Source organism: Hippoglossus hippoglossus, chromosome 2, assembly GCF_009819705.1.
Source record: "Hippoglossus hippoglossus isolate fHipHip1 chromosome 2, fHipHip1.pri, whole genome shotgun sequence".
Lineage (NCBI taxonomy): Eukaryota > Metazoa > Chordata > Actinopteri > Pleuronectiformes > Pleuronectidae > Hippoglossus > Hippoglossus hippoglossus.
In genome coordinates, this window is record NC_047152.1 from 8,800,272 (window position 1) to 8,826,600 (window position 26,329).

The 26,329-nt window shown below is 46.6% G+C and overlaps 1 protein-coding gene across 2 annotated transcripts in view; it reads left to right on the forward strand.

Moving 5' to 3' along the window:
* The window catches only part of LOC117774552 (vang-like protein 1), a 31,565-nt gene that overhangs the window by 991 nt on the left and 4,245 nt on the right, over nucleotides 1-26,329 (forward strand). Inside the window, exons 2-6 of one of the 2 annotated variants that reach the window (XM_034607064.1) lie at nucleotides 5,741-5,973; nucleotides 11,323-11,449; nucleotides 20,668-21,099; nucleotides 21,652-21,827; nucleotides 25,202-25,362. In XM_034607064.1, the coding sequence (XP_034462955.1) occupies nucleotides 5,903-5,973; nucleotides 11,323-11,449; nucleotides 20,668-21,099; nucleotides 21,652-21,827; nucleotides 25,202-25,362 (967 nt within the window). In that variant the 5' untranslated portion in view covers nucleotides 5,741-5,902. The remainder of the gene's footprint in view (nucleotides 1-5,740; nucleotides 5,974-11,322; nucleotides 11,450-20,667; nucleotides 21,100-21,651; nucleotides 21,828-25,201; nucleotides 25,363-26,329) is intronic. The other variant, XM_034607073.1, reaches the window with a different exon arrangement.

The following is a 26,329-nucleotide window of genomic DNA, read 5'->3' on the forward strand; positions in this document are numbered from 1 at the left end:
TGCTACTGCTGCACATATATATGATTTATGATTTAATAACCTAAATCTATCTATCTATCTATCTATCTATCTATTTATCTATGTATGTATTTATGTATCCATGCATCCATCCATACTTGCATCCATCATATATAAATACCAATTATATAATCTTAATTTATGCAATCTATACAATATATAATATTGTGTAGTTTGCCATTTACTTTAATGTATGATGAAGTGTTTCAAACTGTCCAGGACCTTGAAGGACCAATGCTGACCAAGAGTCGGAGCCCCGCCTCCCAGCAAGGTGTCCTAAAGGCATTTTTTAAATGTCCACTTACAGATATTTAACAGATTAGTTATTTCCAACTCTACTTGTTGATAATAACAATATTAACACGATGAATAGCTTTATCACCTGAAAGTTAAAATCAGATTATTCTTAACTGAGGACCTCGTTGAAAGCGTGTGTGACCTGCACTGTGACTACACATACATCTAACTATAAATACACACAGCTTATCTCAGATCTGTGTAGCTGTGTGAGGAAGCAGTGCACGACAGCGTGGGCTGACATTAAACTGTGTCTGGAGCAATGTCTTCCCCCCATAAATTATGCAAGGGCGTCGTTATCGTACGGACCTTTATGTTCTGGAGGAACAAGCATCCGAATGTTGTGTGATTCCGATTCCTCTTGGCCCCCCCGTCCCAGGAGAGCGGCTCTGGTTTGCGTGACAGCTGCAGATAATATTGACAGCGATGATGAGAGCGGCTGTCAGGAGCTCTCAGATGTGAGGTGTGTGTGTGCTTGAGTTTAGGGAGCGTGTGCTACTTACTAACATGGTGGGGGGTGGGGGGGGGGGGGGGGTGCTTGCTTGCAGAGCACGTAAAAAAACATTTGATTTGACTCGTTCCAGGGGGAAAAAGAATGTGGACATCGAAGTGATGTTTATTTTTTATTTGGACGTGGGAGTTTTTCCAGACACGTCACTTGTGGCCTCGGGACGGTGAACTGCAGCATGTGAGTCAACTCCAGCAGCAGACTGCCTAACGTGTTGCTATGGGGATCAACTTGAGGTGTAGTGTAGTTTTTCTTGATTTTGTCCAAGGGTCAGACTTTGATACCCCTGGTTGTGATCAACAGCTGGTTTATCTCCCCACCACCAGTGACCCACGTCCTCTGGTTGCCTGGTAACAGCAGCACATCAGGTTAAGGTCAGATGTGAACAAGGTGTATGAGTCTGTGATAGTCAGACCTCCCTCCCTCACTGCAGGTGGATGCTTGTGCAGTGATCGAAGGTGTGTTGGTCAGTAATAAGCAGCTGTTGTTGTTGCTCTGTGTGTTTTCACCGACACATGGGATGGAATTCCTCAGACAGAAAGGCCCTCATTCACTCCGTCATTGACAGCAACACTGCGAGCATGTGACCGGCCCTAACGTCCACACCGACTTGTCATGTTCCCTCCCGTCCCGACTTGTCCTGTGACCGTCGCGCTGCTGCCTCCTCTCTCGTCGGAGTGAAATCATTATTCTGCATCAGCCGGTTGGTGTGAGGAGATGTGTTATCACGGTGATAATAGAGGCAGTGCCACGAGGGCGTCATGGTTACGGAGGGAGGAGGCCGAAAGGTGGGGGGACAGACGAGCGGGGGGGGGGGGGGGGGCACGCTGACGAATTAACCCAGGAGGCTAATTTCATTTTTACGATCGATCAAAAACAGACGTGATCTGCAGATTGTGCTAAATGTCAAGTCAGAGCTTTTCCACCCAGGAAACATACATCGTATAATACTCCATTATCTCTAAATGCTGATGAGCTTTTAATTGCATCAACGGTCATTACTCCAAGACCATTTGTTGTCAACTAACTCAGGCCTGGTGATTCCAATCAGGGCGCAGGAGAGAAGCGGTGGTTTTTCTAAACATTTGTCTCTTAGTCACAGATTGGATTATTCTCTAAAAGGAGAGGAACAGTCGTTGTGCTGGAATCAAAGATGTGGAATAAAAGGCTGTGGGACTTTAGGGTTAATCACTGCTGAGTGTCAGTGAGCTGCAGGGGGCCTCACTTCTATTCTGCTGAAAAGCAAGAACGGATGAGCGACTTGCCTGAGAGGAGGTTTGGAATGAAAACATCACGGGTCATTTTCTCTGGGTCGTTAGATGCTTAATTTGCTGTTTCACACAGAAAGTGGAAGCACTGTTTGTGCTCCTTGCTTGAGTCCTACTCAAGTGTTTCTTCAGAAGATCAGAAGCAGGGCAGCGACTCAGAGAAGCTCGCTTAACGCTCACTGTTCCTCTCTTTGCTAATTTCTTCTTCTTCTTCTTTATGTTGGCAGTCTAGACGCTGATGCTGCACCTTTTCCAGTGCGACATCATGACGTGCATTGAACTTCTGGGAGTTGGCGCATAAACATCCATGAATGTTTGTGTATTGACCTTTACATCTTTGGAGCAGCGTGCAACTGCAATTTTTGATATATTGATATAATTATAATTATTGTGCAACAGTACAGTCCTTCCTTTATCTCCACTGTTTATGAGCTTCCATGGTTTTATTCTCTAAATTGGACATGAAGGCGACTCTCCCTCCTTTGTTTCCCTCTTTTCTCCAACTCAAAAGCAACCATGCATAATCTTTTGACTCCTGATGTCTCACATGTTCCATTTACTCCACAAAACGTCTCCTCCACAGCTCGGGTGTCAACGTGTTGGTATGTTTATATGTCCACATCGGCCGCTGACTTGAGTCTGGCCGCGTGGCGCCGCTCGCTGTGTTTATTGGACGTGATGTGAAAGGTGCAGCGGAGCGGTGCTGATCGGTGTCCGCTGGCTGACAGCACTTGTCTTGTGGCTGCAGTGTAAAGTTGCTCCAGCTCTCTGCTCAGAGATGGAGCTATGTTCTCGGGGGCTGTTTACCTTCGTGTCCAGGAACCTGAATGTGGATTCTTCGCTCAGTTCTTCACTCCTGTTCAGTTTTGTCGGGACATTTGCGTCTTTACAGTTTTATTTTCTGTAGCTGAAAGTCACAACACCCTGGTGCTATGTTCAAGGAATTTTTACGACAGTGTTGGCACTCAGAAAATTCTCAAAATGTATGAAATGATCCTTCATGCTTGAGTCTCCTCTCATGCTGCTTGCTGCCACTGTTTACCAGGACAAGCAGACAAGCCGGCAGCTCAGCAGGGGTCTGGGATTACTGTGAAGAACCTGCCATGGCCCCCTCCCACCCAGTCACAGGGATTTCTATTTCAGCTTTGGATTCTCCCTGCAAACTTGAAGTGGTTCCGCTTTCCAATTTCCCCCGGCATGGCAAAGACAGAAACCACTTGTGAGAACACCCGCGTATCCAGTTTCATGTGAATATAGAGCTCAGGGCCAGGCCTCTGGACGGGCTGGCTCAGTGTGAAGCATCTGAAGTAGTTCGAGATGAAGTGTGAAGATAGCGAGTCCTGCTTGTTAAGAGGAGAAGCACTAAAGTAGGAAATAATCAATCAGCTTCTAACGCGGCTGCACTCTGACTGAACCTGGACCACGCACTCATTCAACCCTATTAATCCCTCATTTAGCCACATGCCCTTCTTTTAAGAGGATTAACCAGGTGATGGAAATGCCTCTGTGATGGTGTCCAGCTTGTTTAGCAGCCGCTAGTTAACAGGTGAATTCCTGCAGTAGAGCAGAAGGCCTGGGTTAACAGCTGGGATTTTATCCCACAGTTTTAAAGTGTGATGCTTTGGCAAATATTCGCTTTCTTGAAAGATGACAAGATTTAAGAGGTTTCGGTGATAAGGGCCGACGCTGGTCATGTCCTGCCTCTTGCTGCTCTACAGGCTCCACCCCTCGCCTGTATGTTCCGGACATTTTCCTGTTGCTGTGAACGAGTCTGACTCGGACAATCTCCTGCCGTGTTCTTCATGGGTCACAGACAAACTCTGGAAAATGTACTTTTCCACGATCGCTCAGGATCAGCCACGCCGCTGCTGGTGAGACTGCAGAGAACCAGTGGAGGAAGCATTTGTCAGCGTGTGAGGATGATTCAGGTGTTTGAAATGATTTGCAGAATGAGAATATATAAATATGCAGCTGCGCAACCTTCAAAGCATTTCCAGGTATCTGTGACAGTCATGCAATCATGCATGTACACACACACACTCCCAGATCTGCTGACACCACACTCCTCAGAAGTGGGTCAGTCTAGATGTTATGTGCCACAGTGTAGTTTGGACCGAGTGATGTGTGTGTTTCCCTCCAAGACGCAGATAAGAAGTGTAGTTGCTCTGAACGACTCCTTTTCTTCCCCCTGGGGTTGTGAATGCAGAAAAGCAGGGGCGTCTTGAAAGGGAGACGATTTGATCAATTGCTACTGGAGCCATAAATCAGCCGTAAATCTTTGTGTCTGCGCCGGGAGCCTGGCCTGAGAGATTCAGTGCAGGTTTCACTCAGGACGAAAACTGCAGCTTCTCGCCACGTCTGACTTTTTCTGTTGTGAAGTTGAGAAAGCTTTAAAGAGTAGAAGAAGAGAAAGAAGTAGAAGCAGTTTGCAGGATTGCTTCAGTCTTCACCTTGAAAACTTAACAAAGACATGAAGCTTGGTTCAGACTTTCAGGTGTTAGATCCAGTCTCCTGTTTAATATCAGCTCCCCATCGGGGTTGCGGCTGTGTAATAGATGGACAGACTCAAAGTGCTTGTGTACAGGGGACTGAGCACATATTTGATTTAGGTATTTTGAGTTGGTGTATTTCACGTTTACCATTTTTCATCTCGCCCGGAGGAGCCTGAAAGGTTGTGTGTGTGTGTGTGTGTGTGTGTGTGTGTGTGTGTGTGTGTGTGTGTGTGTGTGTGTGTGTGTGTGTGTGTGTGTGTGTGTGTGTGTGTGTGTGTGTGTGTGTGTGTGTGTGTGTGTGTGTGTGTGTACCTTACACAAGTGTATTTACAACACGCCTGAAGCTACTTGTGACTCACATCTCTCATTCTCTTCCTCCCACAAGAGGGGGGGAGGGGGGGGGGGGGTGTACTCAGACATGTGCTTTTAATCTGACTGAGCCAAATTTATCTCATTCAAACACAGCTCACTCTGACCTCACAGAATCAAGAGCTGTCAATAAACAGCCAGTATTTTCTCCTAATGCAGCTTTCACACCCCCCCCCCCCCCACCTGCTGCAGGGAGCGATGTTTTCTATGATAGTAAATGTGAAGCGTTGTTGAATGTTTTAAGCACTGTTAGAACATGCGTCTTCATGGTATAGTGACACAATTAAGTGTTGAGGTAAAACAAGGACATCAGCTCTGTGCATGTCCTGTTATTGTAGTTAACATCACAGCCGCCTGAGACACCTCCACTATTTTGCACATCTGTGAAAAAGGGTATTTTATTTTCACAGTTTGCTCGTCAGTCTCAGGCTCAAATCGTCTGCTGTGAGTCAGAACAACAGTCGTCAGCCACGTGGGAATAAGAGCAAATTGCTGTTTGACGGCAGCGATGATTCATTTACCTGGAACACTGAGCTGGAACGAAGCCCCCTGAGAGCCGCTGTACGGAGGAGAAGCTGATTGTGATGCAGCCGCAGATGAATCCAGGCCCATAAGGAAACTTGTGTTTGGCAGGTGCCAACAATACTTTAGTAAAAATAGATGTGATGCAGAAAATAAGTGATTGAGTCTGTAATGCTCTTGTCTGTGCCAGACACAGACAGACGTGGGCAGTTTTCCCAGACATCCCACGTTTGGAATTTAAATTCTCTGTCTTCTCCGCCCTCCAGGTTGATGTCTCCTCACCGAGCGCCCCCAGGGTCGCTTTCAAGCCTGACTGCTGATCGCTCGCCACCTCTGTTAGCCTCTTGAGCGAGTCGATTGGTCGCCCCCAGCTCAGCGAGACAGCGCACAGGTTCCGCTGAGCCCTGCCTGGGCAGGACTGCTCCACCATGGACACTGAGTCCACCTACTCGGGCTATTCCTACTACTCTGGACGCTCCCGGGGTTCCCACAGGCATGGGTAAGACTTGATCCTGCTAAATAATTCAGTTTCCTTCCGTCTCTGCTTCTACCTGCAGGGCTGGAGGGTTTTATGTAGCGTACGGTTATGTCATTTAAAAGACTGCTGATCTGTAGCTGAAGTTGCACGTCGCCCTGCAGGGGACAGAATGTGTGCAAACATCCAGATGTGCTGAGACCATTCACTAGTTTTTACGTATTTGCTGCAGATGTTTTACTTTATGTGAGTTTATCGTGATTCTAATTTGTGTGCCTGGGTTTTCTGCTTCCTCAACCTTCTCCGTCCACCTCCGTGATCCCCTCCTCTCTGGCTGAGCATGTGTGGGGGCCACAGCCCGTGTAGGCGCATTAATCTGTCAGCATTGAAATGGCTGTGGTTGACAGGCGTCAGGAAGGCAGTGGGAGACAGGTGCTGAAGAGGCCTGACTGACTGATGGCTCAGCGGATACGTTGAGAGCCCGAGTGGAGATGAGAGGAGGGCATTCCTGTTCAACAACAGCCCCTTCCTTGTCACGGGCGGCCCCCTCCAGCTCGCTCGCCATACATCTCCCCTGGTTCGCCGTGGCCGCTCCCACTCCCGCTGCCACCTGTTGCAGTTTGAGGGACTTTGCGTGGTCCTGAAACGTGACGCTCGGCCCTCAGTGCACGCCTGTCATCGTCTCCTCTCTCATGTCATCGGTCACTTTCTATCCCCTCACTCTTTATCCTTCTCGCCCTCTTTACTCTCGTTCCTCTCGTCCTACCCTCGTTTTTTTTGCTCCCATGTGTCCATCGTGATATGAACGCAGCAGCTGCCCCCTTTCTGGCTGATTCTTGACCTCGTCTCTGTATCAGCTTCTCTCCTCCCACGTCTTGAATGGATTGGTCTCTACCCTCTTAGGATGCGGAGGCGCAGGCGTATCACTGGTTCCCCACTGGCTGGCATTCCCCAGGGCAGGAATGTGTCCAGTTAGCTCAAAGTAATGTGGAGCAAGAGTGGAATCAAAGATGAGGAGGGTGCGAGCTCCTGGTCCATTATTTTCTCTGCTCTCTCAGCCTCTCAAATGAGTGAAATTTGGAAAGGGAGCATGCGGTCATCCACGCCAAACGCTTTTCACTCCCCTGCCCAACCGCTCTCACCATGACGGCTCCAAAGCAACCAGCTGGCGGTTTGATTCACACACAAAAAAACTAAATTGGTGTCTTTGAAACCGCTCTGCTTTCCTCGTCTGAATCTTTTCACGCCGAGGTAGTGCTGCGCGTGAGTCTGTTGTCTAATTACACTGATGCTGGGATTGGGAACAGATTTAGGCATGTGTACAAATACACACACACAAGAACATTACCCTGTATTGTGTTTGTGCATGTGTGAATTTATCAGATTATAATAGAAGAATTGAATCGGATTGGTTTGGATTTTCATTAACGGAAGTGGAGAGTTTGTGGATTTGGATATTTTCCTACTTTACATTTTGCCCCCATCATGTTCCAAGTAATCATCAACTAGTGTCCAAGATATGACACATGTTCCTGTGGTTCTGCAGTAAGAGCAGAGAGCGGCTGCTCTGTCTGTGGCCATTCAAACTGAATTAAGAGCTTGTTTAATCACTGCTTAACAAAATAGTCTTTTCAGTACTGGTATCGTACTTATTCACCTTTTTTATTCTATTCCTTATTTTAATCCACTCAGATGAGCCTGATCGCTGAGTATTGAACCAAATCCTGCATCTGCCACTGTCAATTTTTTGCATTTCAATGATTATTAAATAGCAAATCACGTATTAGCAGCCGCTCATGTGGAAAATTGGTTCATTTAATGGGTAAAGCTCCAATTATAGAGCAGCACGCAGCATATGCACAGGACTTAGTGTGTAATTTAAGATAATTCAGTCATATAATTTATAGGTTCCCAGATGAAAGTCCTCTTAGAGAATTTAATGTTCAGTTTTTATTGACTGAATTACTCTAATTCTGTAATAAAACAGAAACTTTTTAGTCTCGCTTCATGAACTTGTTTGTGGACGGCAGATATTGTAGAAATCAAATAATCATTGAAAGCGATAATGACAAACACACCCAGTTTATTAAAGATGAGGATTTGAAGATTTTCTTTGTTAGATAATATACTTAACTGAGTATCTGTTAGTTTTGGACGACTGGGAACAAAAACATGACACTTGTGAAAATCTAGATTATTATCAGCAGTGAAACCAGTGATCAGCATCAGACTGCAGTCCTGTTTGTGTAATAACTAGGTCTGGCCTGAGCTGTGGGGGCACGGTGGTAGTTTGACAGTGGGAACGTGTTATTTGTCTCTGGAATGTGTCACCTCATTGTCGTGTTACATGTATGAAGCTGATCCTGGGCAGCAGCCGAGCCACGGGGCCGCTCCTCACACCCAGAGCTGCTTCAACCTGGTTCACATCACACGTCCTCCAGCCGTCACCATGACTGCTGGAGCTTATCGGACACTTTAAAGTAGCAAAGGCCCCGTTCAGACGTGGACATGTGATCACCCAGGACGGATGTTGACACCAGGTCGGACCAGTCATTGCTAAATTTGCAGCAGAGGATGTTTTCTTTTTAAAATGAGTTTGTGATTAAGAGAAATGTTGAAACCCTGAATATTATTTACCGGTTTGAGACGACGAGCTGAGTGTGAGGGTGGTCATTTTGGATTTGGCCTCCTGACCCCTCCCCTCCGAGCTCTGGTGCATTGACACTAAGCTCCGCAGGCCACAAACAGAGAACAAATTGGACCGTGGACACGTTGACGTGCCGAGCTGGCTGTGTTTCCTCAGCAGCCTCCCTCTGTGTGGAGGTGGAGACTGTGATCACAGCCGCTCTCATCCTCAGGTGTTCGGTGGAAATGGCGCTCTCGCAGCCTAATTGGCAAGACCCTGCCCCACTTTTGCCAGGCAGCCCCCTTCCCCAACCCGCCTCCCCCACAATCCTCACGGCTCCAACAAGCCTCACCCGATTCAGGGATCCACGCTGGAAGTCAAATTCCATTAATCAGATCATGGCGCGGCGCACTGTTGGAATACCAACGAGGCGGCTGCATGCTAATGAGGCAGAGGGAGTCTGTGGGAAAGGGGGGAGACGGAGGAGAAGGTGTGTTGGGAGGTTTCTGTGCAGTGCGATCGCCCCAGAAGCTTCCTGGGGGGAGAATGAGAAAGCAGGCCGGGGCAGAGGGGCTGATCTATTCAAGCCGTTCCCCACAGGTTCTGCTTGTGCATCTACAATCGCTTCTCTCATTTCAAAATGCTTTTTGTGCTCTTTGTAAATCTGTCGCACTTAAATCGTCTTTGCAGCTTTTTCTCACACACACAGGTGTTCCCTCACCTTCTTGTTCTTGACGGCAGCGTGTCAACCACACTCTGCCTCTCTATATTAGAATCACTGCTCTGTGCTCGTCTCCTCCCAGTCCCCCCCCCTCCCCAATTAATAATCCTAATCAGTGACAACCGCTGACTGATGATCTCCCTGGAATAACCATTGCTGCAGTAGCGCTGATAGCTCTAATAACATTTATCGCAGTAATGATGGCTGTAATATATTTGAAAGGCTTACATCCACTTCCTGGATGTATTAGATCACATTATGTGTCTCTGTCGCTGGAGGAGGTTTCTGCTGGCGACTGGAGACTTTCTCTCCCTGTGTGAAACGTTTCTGTCGCGACTTTCTCGAGGAAATCGTGTCCACATTCTAAAGGAAGTACAAGAATAGTGTCGGAAAGCAGACTGGTCAACACCCTCTAACACTTGGAATCAATTCAGCTCTATTATACTGGAACATATCCACTACTGTCACACTCTCATACATCATACTGATGATTTACTGATTCCCCTGCAGGCAGGATATCCTGTTCATTATGGTTATGGGCTGTTATGGTGCAAGATGCATTTAATTCCAGTTTGTCGTCTATAGTTCAGTATTTATGAGAAACCTTTTAGACTTGTCACACTTTGTCACCTTACTTTGAATAGATGAAAGTTCTTCTCAATATTTTTATTAACAAACGATCACATGAGGATGTATAAAGCTCTGCTGTACGGAGCGTGTGTGGCTCGTCCAGTGTGTGAAATGTTAGAAATCTGTGGTCATGTCTATGGTCTCCCACGTTTTTAACATCAGCTAAGGCTTGAAAACCCTCTAAGTGTGCAGCAGGCAGCCAGACATTCCCTCAGGGGTTTGTGGAGACCACACCTGAGGCAGAAGGAGAATGACTATTCAGATGTCTACAAAATAATGCTCGTGTTGCCCTGTGTTTGCTCCAGTGTCTCAATGGAGAGCTTCATGCAAAACACCCCTCCTGTGTTGTGTAAATTAGATTCGTTTCACTTCTGTGTAATGTCACTCCTACAAAAGGAGTGATTACTGTGAAACAAAATGCTCGGAGGCAGCAGGAAACTCAATTAGGATTTAACAAAACAAAGAGAACAGCATCTGTAAAGATCCAGTTCTACGTTGCAGCTGCAAAGGAACCACATGACGTCTTCTATTCATCTGATGCCCACCATGTTTGTCCAGTAATAAATATAAAAGTCATGGCTGTGATCACTAATCTGATGAATCGATTTGATTTTGGTGATTGAAGGTCAAAGGTCAAGGCCACGCAGACCTTACATACAGGTTTTTTGCCTGATGCTTAATCTCTTTAGGACATATTTAGTATTTTATATCTGTATCAGATCTTTTCTTTGGGGTCTGTCTGTCCCAGTTTCCTCCAACAGCTCTCAAAGCTCCAATACAAATTTAAATATGAGGCATTTAGCAGTGTAGCAGTGTGTGTGTGTGTGTGTGTGTTCTGTTAAAAGTATAGAATACTGTATGTACCATGTTCAAGATGTCAGCAGCCGGAGGGGGAAGGAGACAGATGAGGGATTAACTGGGGCTGCTGAGCTCGTCTGTGGTAATGGAGCTGCAGAGTGGGCACGGCGCCATGTGCCCATGGTGATGCTGGAGCGGAGGATGGGGAGACCCAGCGTTCACGCTCCGCACAGATTAGGGCTGTAAGTGCAGGGGTCAGTCTGGCTAATGGAGCTCATATGTTAGGGACGGAGGGCCTGGTAGAGACAGTGAAGTGGGGAGGGGTAAGTTCTCCACAGGGGGCAGCTCTGGTCTTATCTGACTCAACCAGCCACTGCCAGCTTTCACATTGTCCCTGATCCCTCAGTATGTTCATATACACTATGTAACCCTCTGTGTCTTTCTGCAGGCTTGTCTCTGCTGCTTTGAATGTGTCCATTTTTTTTATCCTGTCCCCTGAGAACCCCACAACTCTCTACATCCAAGAGGAACCCTTTATGTCTTGTGGCTCGTGATTTCTCTAACCATCATTTTCTACTCTTTTGCTCTTTCTCTCCAGGGAGCGCAGCCGGGACCGCCACAAGCCGCGCAGCAAAGACAGCCGCTCAGAGAAGTCTGTGACAATCAACACGCCGCCTGCAGAGCCGCTGCTGGGGGACTCGGCTGTGAGGGGGGAGCAGGTCCAGGTACGGCAGAGCATAAATATCACCTAAACACACACATGCCTTACAAAGCCAGAAGACAAGTATACACAATGACCCACAATTACTGAACAATGTTCCCACAAGTTCCCTCAAATGTAGGATACGATTATACTGGTTTATCCAATTTCCAAAGGATTTGGAGCACTGGAGATTTATCAGTTACTAGTCAATAGGAGTTGGAATGATAATTGTGTTCATCAGCCTGGGCTGGGACAGGCCATCTGGTATTTCCACAGGGCCAGTCCACTTTTGGCGAGGTCTGGGCCGTCACTTTCAGGAAATCTATTTCAACAGGATATGGATGCAGCAGATTGCTTCTCTAGTCAGTGCAACTTTGCTTTATCCCATTACCCATGTTTGACTGCAGGGGGGGGGGGGGGGGGGGGGGGGTCAAGTGTTCAGAACGGTCCAGTGCAGGATGAAGAGACGGCCACAAGGACCCCCGCACAAGTGGACCAGGCCAAGCCACAACAGGGGCTTTGCTGCTCTTTCTGTTATTTCAGTCAGACTTTTATTTCTCTATATGCAAGATCAGATGGATTATGTGATAGATTATTTGGTCAAAGAGAAATATAAGGTAGGAAATAGTTCATTATTTAATATTTGGGCTGCTGCAGTCAAACTCTATCACAGCTCTTGTTTCAGCAGCTCCACCAGGATGTGTTTTGGTTTGTCTACTGACTCATGTTGAGTTGAATACACCAGACAGTGGATGCTTGTTGGAGTGATATAAAAGGCAGAGCAGATAAAAGACAGGTGGATCAGATAGCAGCGTGTTATCTGGGCAGGTTGTGCTGCAAGCTGGCATGTTTAGACCTGAAACTCCTGGTAGCACTTCAGGGGTTTCAAGTTCTTGGTCCAACAACATGAGTAACAGCTAATTTGTGTTTTTGAGGCCAAACATGACAGCTTTCGATCCCTTTACTTTATTTGTGAAATAGCTAAATATATTTCAGTCTGTCACTTTTCTGTTGAGCGTAGTGATTTAAGAATGTTTCCTAATAGTAGATTTGAAACTTTCTATCTTAATATTCAAAAGCTTTTGTCTGAGCGGATGCAGTTTATTGTTCAGAACCATCCAGATGCTTTCTGATATCTAACTAAGAGGAGGGACTTCATTGCATTTTGATGAGCAGCTGATCTGTTGTCTGTTTCGTGAAATGTGGGCCGTCGTTCCTCCTTCATGTTCAGAGAGCAGGAATTTTAACGACTCGCTGCTGGCAAGGCTCACGTGTATTTAATGAAAGATGAGATGGAGATTTTAGCACAGTTTCAGCCTTGGCTTAACCAAGACAAACACCCGTCTGGCACTGTGGCCTTCATCAAGTGCTCCGCTTAACCCGCTGAAGGGAGAAGACGACAAACACAAACATGCACAGACAAACCTACATGCACCATCGTTTACTGACCTACTTGGCGCTCACTTTCCCTTGTGGCAGGACTCGATGGCACTGCCCGTGTGACTGTGTGTTGTATTGTCTGCGTCTAATTTTGCCACATGACAGGATTTGCCACAGAGCGCACAGCCATCCTTACTATTCTGCTCCTCATGTCTTATTCATGCTGTGGCCTGCAGGAGTGCTGCTGACAGGGTGGGGAGGGTTTGGCTTTAGTTGGAGTAATCAGGGCCACCAATTCTACTGAGAGAGGGAGGCTCAGCACAAATCCGTATGCTGTGTGTGTGTGTGTTTGATTTAGCATTCCGGTCTGCCGTCTCACATATGCTCCTGTGTGAGTGCGTCAGTCTCGTCTGAGACTCTGACTGTGCAGTGCTGCGCTCATTACTCCACTGCTGGGACTTAATCAGAGTCTTGGCTGACAGAGCAGCACATCGCTCCGGGCAGGGATGTCCTCACAATCCAGCACAAAAGTTTCTCATGGCTGTGATGCTTCTGTGAAGCCGCCCCACATGAATTCTAAAAGAGGAGTGTTTGCTTCATTCAGAGAACTGCTCAGAGGATTTACCTGCTGTTGAGACACAGTGTTGTTTCAGACGTTTTCAGACGTAAACTCAAAATGTCAGGGAAATTGGGTCCGGTCATTTTCCAGAACAGAAGATTGTCAGATGTGTGAAGATAGTTGATCATAACCCAAAAGGAGGCCGGGCTGTATGTGAATGTGAACATTACACTTCAAGTGCTCGTTCGTCACTAACACCTCAAGGTGGGAACGAGTGGTATCAGTACATGTCTTTCACAAGTCTGCCTTGGCCTTATTGAGCTGGTGTGGGGCTTGTGAAGGACAATGGAGGTGAGTATAACCTGGACTCACACTAAGTCATCTGAGTAATTAGGTCAGTTTGCCCTGCTTGTATTGTTGTGGGTAACTGGATATCGGAGTGGATAGTGCGATTGGAGTTCGCTGCAGCATGCCAGCTTTGCAGCTCAGGAGAATGTTGTGGTGTGGCATTGTGTGAGGTGTCAAACAGGAGAAACGTGATCTGTTGAAACCATAAAGAATTCTCTGAGTATTAGCACGTACCTCTCTCCTGCAAGTGAGGGAGAGAAAGTGGAGCTGGGATTATTTTTGAGATGATTACCTGCAGATTTGAGAGAGAACCTTGTGTGATTGGGATTTGCCTCGGTGGATCAGCAGGGTGTGGCCACAGGTAGCTCCCGGTGTTGTTCCTGCACTCGAGTGAGAGTTCAGCTGGTTTCTGGCAGGGAAGTAGTGAAAAGGGATTTGGCTCCAGATGCACTGATGTTCTCACACCAACTTCTTGTTGCATGTCTCTAAAACATCAAATTTAAACTTCGACATATTTCCTCTGTTGCTACAGCACTTTACTGGTGTTTTCTTCAGCCCAACTCAAAGTAGAGTTAAAGGGAACTTTATATACAAAGCTGCTGTTAATACTGTGGCTGCAGTGTCCACATTCAATAGATTAAATAAAAAAACATGTCAGATTTTTGTATTTGTTTTATTTATAGCACAATTACAGCACCTTTTTCCTTTATAATGTTTATTTGACTTACAAAACCTTGAAGCTTAGGTTGTACAGAGTTTAAGGATATGAAGCATGTGAAGATTCTCCAGGAAATGACTTCACAGTGAGAAAGAAAGGAGGAGCTTTTCTATTGCAGAGTTCACAGGGTTAATAGTTCAGGGGCCACAGTGGATCTATGGCACAGATCATATATATTATATATGAAACGTCCATGTGATGATGACGATGAGAAACGTATAAGCAGAGTTGTGTCTGTTGTGTCAGCACGACGACACCACAGTGCTCACTGAGTCAGAAGCGATGGAGGGTGAGTGGTGCTGAGGCAAGAGACGAGTGCAGAATGAGCGGAGGATGCCCGGAGGGAGAGGGGGATAAAAGGAAGCGAGGGAGGGAGAGTGGAGGAGGAGAGAAGAAAGACATCCTTGGGTGGATGGCTCTGTCACCTCATTGGTTTGTTATTTGTTTACTCTCTCTCCCCCCTCATCTCTCCCTCCATCCTTTTATCCCCTCCCTCCCTCCCTCCCTCCCTCTCTCTCTGCCCCTTACATTATGTGGCAAGTGAGCGCACAGTCCCATACAATACCTCCTGAGGCATGATGGGAAATATTTTGATATAAAGACGGATGAAGCAGGGGGCCGTGCTGCAGATCAGCAGGAAGTCAGGGAGGTCTCACACACTCTGGGATGGAGAGCCGTGGGTGTAGAGAGGATGTTTGCTGAGCGGAGGTAAAGTTTGGTGGTGGAGGATTTCAGTCCCTCGACAGTGATGGAGGTCGGAGATGAAGTGCTGCAGGTCTTTGAGCTTTATGAGGCGGTAGAGGAGATAAAGGAAGTGATTGTCACCACCATAGAAGAAGACTCAAATACTAACTCCACTCCAGTGGCCAGCTGTGGACCAGGGACTAAACCCAGTCAGGTAATCCAATATGTGGAGCTGTCCTGCTTTCTGTTTGTAGAAATCATTTGTGGTCTTTTCAAAGTGCTCCTTGGAGCCGTGTGATTAAATGTAGGAGGAGACACTGATGTTAACGCCACTGTTCTGAGCCTCACATCTGAAATATACGACTTTTTAGTTTCATTCATTCTGATCTACAGTAACACTCAGTGTTTGTCGTGGGATACCCTTCAACTTTACAACTTGTAAAGCACCTTCTCACTGTGTTTTGAAAGGTGGTATATGAATAAACACTATTATTATCTTATATGTTTAACGTTTGAACCAGGAATACTACTGAAGCTGGAGCTGGTGATGCTGCTCAGCAACATTCAAATTCACAACACGCCAACAGCTAAATGTCTGTGTGCCTCTTCTGGTTAACTGACATATCTGAACACAATCCATTTAAACCACCTTAATTTGCCTCTTTCATCGGCTGCTGCTCGCTTGTCAGCCTCTCATTGTCCCACACTCACTCGTCTATCCTGCAAATTAACCGAGGAAACTTTTTCTGCTTCCCTTCCTCGTCCTGACAAGTTCTTGGCAGCCTGGCTCGCTGTCCGCCGGCCTAAACAAAGGTGGTTTTAAATGGCTGTGCAGATGTCTTATGGGATGCACGCCTGCTGTGCTTTGCACACACACACTTTGCCTCCCAGGAGTGAGTGAAGTGCACTCGGCGAACAACACAAAACAGGCTTTTAGTGGACGTTAGATTTACGGTGCGAGACAATGGCTGTTATTTATATTCTGGTGGAGAATGAAGGCAAGAATATTCTCCTGAAAGCTTTGTTAATGCACAATGGCTGACATTGCGTGCTACTGTTCTCAGCCAGTGAGCCGTAAATACCTGCATACACATGAAAACAAGCATCTTCTGCTGTGATGATGATCCCACTAATCGTTTTATGACTGTTCAGCTATTTGAGTTATTCAGTGGCTCAGGGCCCAGGTTGATAGGGAGTTGGCAAAGTGAACAGATCACAGGATTATACCAGTTCTTGTAGTTCCTTGATGTTTGATTGTAAGTTAGCAGGAACATTCAAAATGGATTAACTTGGGTGGTTCATTTGGCAGCTTTCACACAATTTCTCATCAAAACCAGCCTGAAGGCCTTTTGAGTGGGAGCCCAAACCGCCATCCCTTTAATCCTGTAATATGATGCATCCCAACCAGAACCCATGGGCAGTTCAAATGCTGCTCTGCTCAGCAGCGACTGTGTCGTGTTGCAGGCGTCAGTTTGCAGCCGCGTCTGAACGTCATCAAAGAATCACTCCAATCAGGTTGTCCGTCCGTCCGTCCCATTCTTATGGACACGATGTCTCTGGAACACCTTGAAGGAACTTCTTCAAATAGTTACAAACGTTCAGTTGGACTTGAGGATGAAGTGATTTGATTTTGGTGGCAATAGGTCAAAGGTCAAGATCAAGGTGGCCTCACAAATCATGTTGTTGGCCTCTTGGACATATTTCAGCTCATTTCTTCAAAGTTTGACCAGTTGTCACTTGGACCTAAAGATGAACTGATTAGATTTCAGTGTGTGTGTGTGTGTGTGTGTGTGTGTGTGTGTGTGTGTGTGTGTGTGTGTGTGTGTGTGTGTGTGTGTGTGTGTGTGTGTGTGTGTGTGTGTGTGTGTGTGTGTGTGTGTGTGTGTCTGTGTGTGTGTGTGTGTGTGTGTGTGTGTCTGTTTGTGTAGCCCACCGCCGCTCTGTCACAAAGTCAATAAAGCAGTGATACACAATGACTGAGGGCAGTGTAATGAAACCACATCCATCTCCAGGATGAATCAAACCCTGTTCATGGACAGATTTGTCATATAAGCCCAGTTGTACTGTCATCGCTGAGTCATGCTGCCTTCAGGTCCTTCTCAGAGGATCACGAATGAAGTCCAGTTATTCTTCCTTCATACAGTATCGTAACTATTCAAACTAAAATGGACTGATCCCTAAGGGATGAGGGGGGAAGTTTTTCAATGAGAGAATTTATATCTCTCCTCTCCTTTTTGTTTAGTGGTGTGTGAGAACACGTCATGTCAGATGTTTCCATTATTCAGCTGTTTACGTTCTACAGGAACGCCTCTGTAACTCCCAGCTCTGAGGAATCGCTTGTAAAACCTTGTCTGGCCTTGAATAAATCACTGCAGACGCAGAACAAGAATCGACCTGACGTGTGTTTAGTTTCAGTCTGTATTGTCATGACACACGTGTTGCTGTGAGCGGAGGATTTCACACGTCCCTCCCTCTCCGGCTCAGTGCCTCTCTTCCCTGTAATTGGCGGTCTTGTTATCGGACATTCGCTCCCCCTCTCCTCCGCTGCTCCTCTCAGTTTCACCTACTTTCATGTGATGAATGGGACTGTGCCTCCTGCAGGGCTGCTGGTACTGAACCAGGTCAGGGCTGTGCTGATTGGCTTATCCCAGGAGGAAATGTGGGTCGCCAATGTCTATTTTTACTTGTGTCGGCAGCGGGAAAGCCCAGGTAGAGTAGTACTGATCAAACAACAGCAATTCCCCAAATTGAAGCAGAGCACATGAAACGTGCTGCAGAGGCTGGTGGAGACATGAGGATAAGCAGACTTCACATGATTGAATTTACCTTGATGTGTTGATGTTATGTCCCTGATGATGGAGTTCTTCAGAGTCCAGTGTGGGATTCAGGCTGTAAAACAAAGGCAACGAGCGATGACTGCTCCAAGGCAGAGCAGCAGGGACTCACGTCTCCCTCGGGTGCCCTCATGCTACATTGTGCTCAGGGAGACGCTCGTCTTTACAACTAATGCCTATTGATCTCCTCTGTAAAACACACACTTAGCATCAGCAGGTAGTTAGTGGTCAGACAGGATTAAGACCAGAGTCTGTCAACAGCTGCAGTCAGGAGCATCTACACTGAATTTTCATTTCACTTGTATATTATTTGTGTAGTGTTTCCTGTATATGAACAGGCATAGCTGTTTCCACCACAGATAGATGTCAGGTTCTGTCTCCACGGGGACGCGGGTGCACTTTCCCTCTTTGACCTTCTGAACCCGCGTTGTGCATTCCACCGTCTGGTTTACAGCTCGTGGGCTGGGTCAGTCGTGATGCTCCACTCGGGCTGAATCTCTGCAGACAGTGGGACGAGTATTTACGACTGTGCATGTCATGTCAAAGGTCACATGAAACTGACACAGCTCTCGGTGCTGGACCTCATCAAAGGGCCTGTCTGGGGAAACCTATACCAACAAGTCATCTGCTCACATGTCAGCTGCTGTGAATGATAGTGCTGCAGTAAACTGAAATGTTACCTCGTGTTTAAGGCTCATTATTTTTAGTTGATTGGGTTTTCTGCTACAAAACAAAATACTTTAATAATATATTTATAAAAAGATTCAGCAAAGTTTGACCTCATGGTCCTGAAGTAGATTATCTGAGGTTTTGACTGATGAACTCTTCATAGACTTTGTTCTGCTCATTAATATTTGATGTTATCAAAGAGAACTAGAGATTTGAAACTTAACACGAGGACACAACAGCAGCTGTGAAGCTAAGAGCATACCGAAGCAACAGGCGGAGCTGTAACCCAAACTGCAAAACCGCGGTGCTACAGTCAGGATCCTGAAACAAAGATTTATTAGGTCGCTTCACAAATACTAAATGTACTTGCACGTTTGAAAAAATTATTAAGTCTCTGTGCAAATATGTTTTCAGGTTGAGTCCATCCTAACGGCTCCAGACACAATTTTCTGTCCACACTTGACAGTTCTTTGTGTCCAAACCCAACATGAGCCTGATGTTTTCACGTAGACAACGTGACTGAATATCATTTAAAAGATTTGTCCGAACCCGCCTGGCTCAGGTATCCACATTCCACTTCATACATCTGTCCGTCCTGTGAACAAAATATCTAAAGAACGCCTTGAGGGAAAGTTCAGTTGGACTCAAGGATGAACTGATTACATTTGGGTGGCCTTGTGAACATAAGAGCGCCTCAAAGATGAGCTGATTAGAAATTGTTGGTCAAAGGTCAAGGTCACAAAACATGTTTTTGTTTAACGTGATGTCTCAAGTCTGCCTTCAGGGGATTTCTTCACATTTTGACCAAAGATGAACTGGTTAGATTTCAGTGGTCAAAGGTCAAAGGTCCCAGTGACCTCATATGACTACAAATGTTTGTGGACTGAAACTACACTGGTTGGTGGAGGTTTACAACTGCAGTGATACTAGTTTACAGCTGTCAATGATAGAATGCAACACTGAGGGTCATGAATGTGTTTTTATTACGGCTCAGAGAAGTTATATGTTTCAGATCACGTCTATCTGGGTAATATTTGTTAGTCAAACAAGTTTTAGCCTCGTTCTTTAAAATGATCCTTTAAAAAAGATATTGTAAAAAGTGGTTTCCAGGTTTCCTGTTCATTCTCCTCCAGCACATGAAGTATTGATATTGTGTGTAGCAGCGATGAATCTATTATTAGTGTACACACACAGTAGCTGCTTTCAAAGACAAGCTAAGCATTCTGCCCGGATCCTTCTATTGTTCTGCTTCTTCTCTGCTGTTTTAACCCTGAGGCCAGTGGGATGTTCTCTGTCCCAGTGCACCATCCTCCTCCTCCCCCTCCTCCTCCCATCCCCCCCAGTTAAAACTGATCATAATGCATCTCCGTGACCCAGCCGTGATCCCTTCTCTGCTGGTGTGGAGCTAATGTCATTGAAACACCCTTAAAGTAGTGCTCATCCACACTGAGAATTACATTTTGGTAACGATGTCTTTGCCGTTATTGAATCCTCATTATCTGACCTGCTCTCACCGGCGGCGGCTCGCAGGGCGACGCTGGCGGCTTGTTATGACTGCAGTGTAAAGAGTCCTTATCTCTGTTGTTCTAATGGCTCTGCTCCGACACCGCTGACCTTCACTATCTGCGGATGCAGTCCGGCCCAGACGTCAGCGTACAGCCCAGTGGGCAGCGCCCTCTGTTTGCTTTTTCCACTTCCCATCTTCTGTTCCTTTCTTTCTCACGTGCATGGAAATAACCTCGCTGGCTTTTGTTGAGCTGACGCTTCGGTGAAAAGCAGAACACTGTTATAATGCAACGTCACTACATGACATCCAGAGAGAGGAAAATGTTGAGGTCAGGGCAGTCCACTCACGTAACACTTAATTATGTGTTCATTTTGTTTGTAGAGTCATTATTTAATAATCCAGCTCATGATAAGAATGTGTCATAATTTGCAGAAATAATTTAGTTGCCTCAATACTTTTTAAAAAGCTGGAAATTATATAAATATTTAGCTTAAATCTGATCTTAAATCAGTTTCTTGTTTCCTCCTTCCCTCATGTCCAGGATGACAACTGGGGCGAGACCACCACAGCCGTCACCGGCACATCAGAGCACAGCCTCTCTCAGGAGGATATCGTTCGCATCACCAAAGACCTGGAGGACAGCGTGGGGCTCGACTGCCGCCGCTACTTCACCCTGACCCTCGCCGTGATCCTGGGGCTCCTGGTGTTCCTGACGCCGCTGGCCTTCCTGGTGCTCCCCCACCTCCTGTGGCCGGAGAAGCTGCTGAGCTGCGGCACGGCCTGCGAGGGCCTCTTCATCTCCGTGGCCTTCAAGCTGCTCATACTGCTGCTGGCCGTGTGGGCCCTCTTCTTCAGGTCGCCACGGGCCGGCCTCCCGCGGGTCTTCGTCTTCAGGGCGCTGCTCGCCGTGCTGGTGCTGCTCTTTGTGGTCTCCTATTGGCTGTTCTACGGAGTGAGAATACTTGAATCTCAGGTGAGCGATCCTTGCTTGTAAGTGCACACTTAAGTGGAAACTCAAGGGACTCTACAGACATGCGTGCAGTGGGAGACGTTTCAGACACATTTATTTTTAATGCCTTTAAAAGCTCAACAAAATCACACAACCAAAACACAGATATTTGGCTTCTCCAGGGCCGTGTGTTTACTGTGAGTCATAATTTAAAATCCCTGTTGATCGCTCATTCAGAATTCACACACACACACACACACACACACACACACACACACACACACACACACACACACACACACACACACACACACACACACACACACACACACACACAGGAATGGCGGGGGGGGTCTAGAAAGCCTGCCATCCTTTGAAAGATCTCTAAATATTCATATGCTCTACATCTTGTCTTACATGTTCATGTTCTCTTTTTTTACGCCCCAGGAGTATTTTATGCCTTATTTTATGTTTTGAAATATCTTTGCACGTATTAACTGTATTTGCATGTGGTACAAAGAGCATTTTTCTGAATTTTGACTTTTTATGCCCCCCACTTCCTCGCTGCCCCTGCAGGACGAGAACTACCAGGGAATCGTGCAGTACGCCGTGTCGCTGGTGGACGCTCTGCTCTTCATCCACTACCTGGCCATCGTCCTACTGGAGCTCCGGCAGCTCCAGCCCTGCTTCTCTGTGTGCGTCACCCGCAACACGGACGGAGAGACGAGGCAATACAACCTGGGACAGCTCAGGTGAGAAACAACAAGTGACATGACCTCTGTGCGTGTAGAGATGGAGGACAGAAGAAGTAGAGTTAGAAGGAGCTGCGTTGATTTGAGCCTGCAGGGAATAGAAAGGGAAACATGGGGGGATGAAATAGAGGAAAAACGAAGGATGTGTGGGTGCGATAAAGGGACAGACGGAAAGTGGGACACCTTAAGTGAGAGACGAGAAAGTACGAGAGAAATGACTGGTTTCATACTCGGAGACTAGAGGAAGGAAATCGTCCAGGAAAGGCTCGCAAAAGTCAAGAAAGATGTGGGATGTGCCCGAAGGAAAGGAATGTTGATGAAGCTGAAACAGAGATGAAATGTTAAAACCAGAGATGGAGGAAAATGCAGCAGACAAAAAGGCTGATAGGGAGAGGAAACCGTGCCAGAACAACGGGAAAAAAGGCGAGGAAGACTTCAGAGCTGCAGACAGAGGGCGGAGAACAGAGGAAAGACCCAGGAGACCGGAGCACGGAGAAGAGTACGGGAGCGAGCCAAAGAGAGAATGGAGAAGGAGGGATTAATAGTTAATGGGAGGATAGTGTGTTGAAGAATCCTAAGATGTACGTGGGAATGAAAGAAAGGGATTGTGCGTGTGAGCGTACGTGTGAGAAAAGAAAAGCTCGGACGAGACCAGCCAGGTTTTTAACGACCTCACCTTCTCTGAGGGAAAACAGGAAGATCCCATTTTTAGCCAAACACAAGAGCTCTCCTGCTGCTCCCCGGGATCAATACACAGCCGCCAGCCTCACATGCCCCCCTGCTTATGAATAACTAATAAAAGCTGATGGATTTATAGATGACAGCTCTATGACAGGGTGGATGAAACATTATCCTACTTCTTTAGGGTAGTGGTGATTTTGTAAGGTTTGTAAGTGTCCTGTCAGTATTTCAAGAGAAACTAAACCTCTGAAAACCAATGAACACAGATATTTACTCGTGTTTTGAAAGGATTCACGTCCAAAGTGCCTCAGTGGCTGCTTGATTTTGAGTTTTACTCTTCCCTTTTTTGGGAAGAGTAAACACTCAGGCCTCCACTCTCTCTGCTGCTCCGGCCACCAGAGCTCCAGCTCCGGGACCACCAGTGCTCCACCACCCTAATCCCCACTTCAGGGGCTTCTGGAGGGCTAACGTCCTCCACTTCAAAATAGTCTGAGCAACAGATTGTGTGTCGCTCTCCATTTTTTGAGGCAGAATGCACCACCTCATAAAAGGTACCTCCCTCATGCAGTTAAGTCAGTCCACGATAATCAAGCCTTGCATTGTTTCCTGTTGGCAGAGACTCGTTGATTCGATGAATTGTTCCAAAAATGTGTAAAAACTATCAAAGTGCTGAAAAAGCATTGATTTAATTATTGATTTTGCATCAGTAGAAAGCGGGCAGACAAGTGAACGTGTGTGTAACGGTCTGGTTGGTGTGTTCGCTGGCTGCCTTGGGCGTGTTGTCCTTTGTGAGCGCTGCCATTCATCCCTGCTTGGCCGGCAGCAGGCCCGGCCTCGCTCTGTTGTCCGTCTGTGACTGTAAACACTCGGCTAATTAGCGCTCCCTGCAGACCGCGGTCGAGCATCTGGTCAGCCTGACACACCCGCATGGACACGCACAGACACACGTGTGTGTGCATGGGTAATTGCACAATATACATGCAAATGATGCGCGCACATGTCGCCACAATCATGAACATGAATGAATGTATCGTGCAGAGAAACCCAGACACCAGTGGGTGTTGTGTTTTCTCAGCCAATGTCTCATGTATCTCCTCCATGAACAAGCCGCCGCTCACATTCCTGTTTACTTGGCTTCATCCTCGGCTTCATCATAACGAGACCCTGCTCGGGCTCTGGGGTCCTGAAGGCTTGTCTCTGTCTGCGGGGCGTTTGATGCCGATCTGAGGGCCAGTGGAATCCTTTCTTTGTCCCCTCATCAGAGCCGACAAGTTGAAAACAAACACATTCCTCATTGCCTGGGAGAGTTGTTGCCGAGGGCTGGCTGGGGGTTAAACACATTCACTGCTGGGAACTTCCCAGTTTACATTCCAGGACTGGTCAGTCCCGAGCAGCAGCCTCAGTGGTCTGTTACTCTGCTCTGGACAGTAACTGGTCTTTTTAACTGGGTTTACATTAGAGGTGGGAATCTCAGGGGGACTCACGATACGCGAAACAAGGCCCACGATGACGATAAATGCCACCAGCATATCGATAATCGTATCTCAGGAGTGAGCTCAGCGACACGTTGCCTTATCGATATTGTGTCCCACCCCAGGTTTACACACCCAACACAGATGTGTTAATGGTTTTGGGTCTTGTTTGCTCGGCTTAATAATTGATCAGAGTTGGGCCCCTGAACAATGGTCCTGTCTGTTGTGCTGTTGAAAGTTTAACGTAGGAGCTGTCTGCGTTTCTTGAGTTAAATAAGATAGTTTCTATCACACTGGCTGCTGCTGAATGTTCAAAATGTTCAAATAAAGTTGGCTGCCAGCAGCTCAGCAGACGCCGACAGCTGTTAACTGACCAACAGTACAACTTTGTGTGGGGCTGCGTCCATCAACTTGTGATTCCTCAGCGTGTCGTTCTTAAAGCCACGTGAAGAGATAAGTCAATAAACTCCAACAAACATCCTAACCTGCTGCATGCGCTTCGTGTTACTCTACAGAGGAACGATGGTGAGGCCGCGACCTCTGAGGTTCTGACCTCTCGTTGCTCCCAGAACAAATGTGACTGTAAATACTGGGTCATTAACATGACCACATACAGATATTAACCACCCAGGCATTCAAAACTTGATTTATTCCTAACATAACATAACATTAAAGATCTCGAACTAAATCTGAAGCAGATATCACTTCATATCACTTCATACCTGTGAAATTGAAGAAAAACGCCCTCTCTCTCAATTCCTGGATCCGCCCCCTGATCTGGATCCGAACCAGCATGATAATCCGTCCAGTAGTTGTTGTGTAATGCTGCTAACTAACAGACAAACACACGCTGATGAAAACATAATCTCCTCTGCGGAGGTAATGAATCAAAACGTTCGAGTTGCAGGCCCTTCATCCATTAGCTGTGCTGCTAATCCCTGGAAAGGTCACCGGGGAGGTGGAGTGAATCCCAGCTGACACCGGGGGAGCTGCAGGTCGTAAAACCAACACAATACGTTTAAAGATAAGACTTTATTAATCCCCAAGGAAATTCCTGTGCCAGCTTGCTCCAAGATTACAGTACAGAGTAGAATGGAACAATAAAGAATTAAGACTGTATAGTGTGTTGTTAATGGAATAAAATGAAGTGCATGTCAATAGAAAACTGAAACTAAGCAGATGAAATGGAAACAAAGGAACAAAGACTTCTCTCCTCTCCAGCGTCCAGCGGGCAGCTCTGGCCATCTTAGAGCACTACTACTGCGACTTCTCGGTCCACAACCCGGCGCTGCTCTCCGCCTCCAAGTCCCGCGCCGCCAAGCACCTGGCCGGCCTCAAGGTCTACAACGTGGATGGTGAGTTCCCAGCAGCCCCGGCTGAGGGTGAGTGGGATGCTCTTTGAACTTTGTGTGTCTCTGTGTGTTGCTTGTCGTTTTGGACAGAATATAAGTGTATTAATTACCTGTTAAACTGTGGATTGTTTTGTTGTAGAAGAAAGTTGAAATATTACAAGAATAAAGATTTGATTTAATGAGAAAAAGTCATATTATTGCACGAATAAAGAAATAATATATATTTTAGAAAAGAAACTGCAAGTAGAGCTTGTGCTCGTAACTTCAACTTGTTCTGGATCCAAATTCTTGTCATTGTTTCTTGAGAAACTACAAAACCTCTTTGGATATGAAAATTATGATTTTAATCTTGAAATCTCCGTCTTTACATTATCACACAAGAATAAAAAGACATTTTGTGAGATAGCTCTCCCGTCTGTTAAACTCTCTTTACTGGAATGTGCTGAAACAAGTGTCTGCCTCGAAGGAAGGAAACCAATCTGCAAACATGATTAGACAACTGTCAACAGTAAACTGAAGCAGAGGTGATTTGTAGTAAATGGGCGACACCATGCAGAAATGGAAGTGTGGGAATTTGAGATGTGGCTCACCCGTTCACCCTCTGGTACGTGAGCAGCAGGTGTGAAAGAGATTCAAGCTACAAACGCTGACTTTCTCCTCATGTGTCTCTTCACACTGACGCTAACCCTGAAAGATTTCTTTCGGGCTAAACTGAAACGTTACCTGTTGGACAGTAAGTGACGCATCCTCACAGCCTGCTGCTGTTCACCTCGACGCACAACGAGAGGCCTGTCTGCACAGATATGATGTCACCGAGGGAAACGCTCACTGATAACACACCGTGAATCCACTCGCCCCTCCTCACCCTCCCTCCTCACCCTCCCTCCTCACCCTCCCTCCTCATCCTCTGCATGCCACAGGTGGACACAAAAGTTCAAAGTCGTCCTTGCAACAGCTGGCAGAGTGTAACACAACCCCTCCAGGAAATGATTGCTCT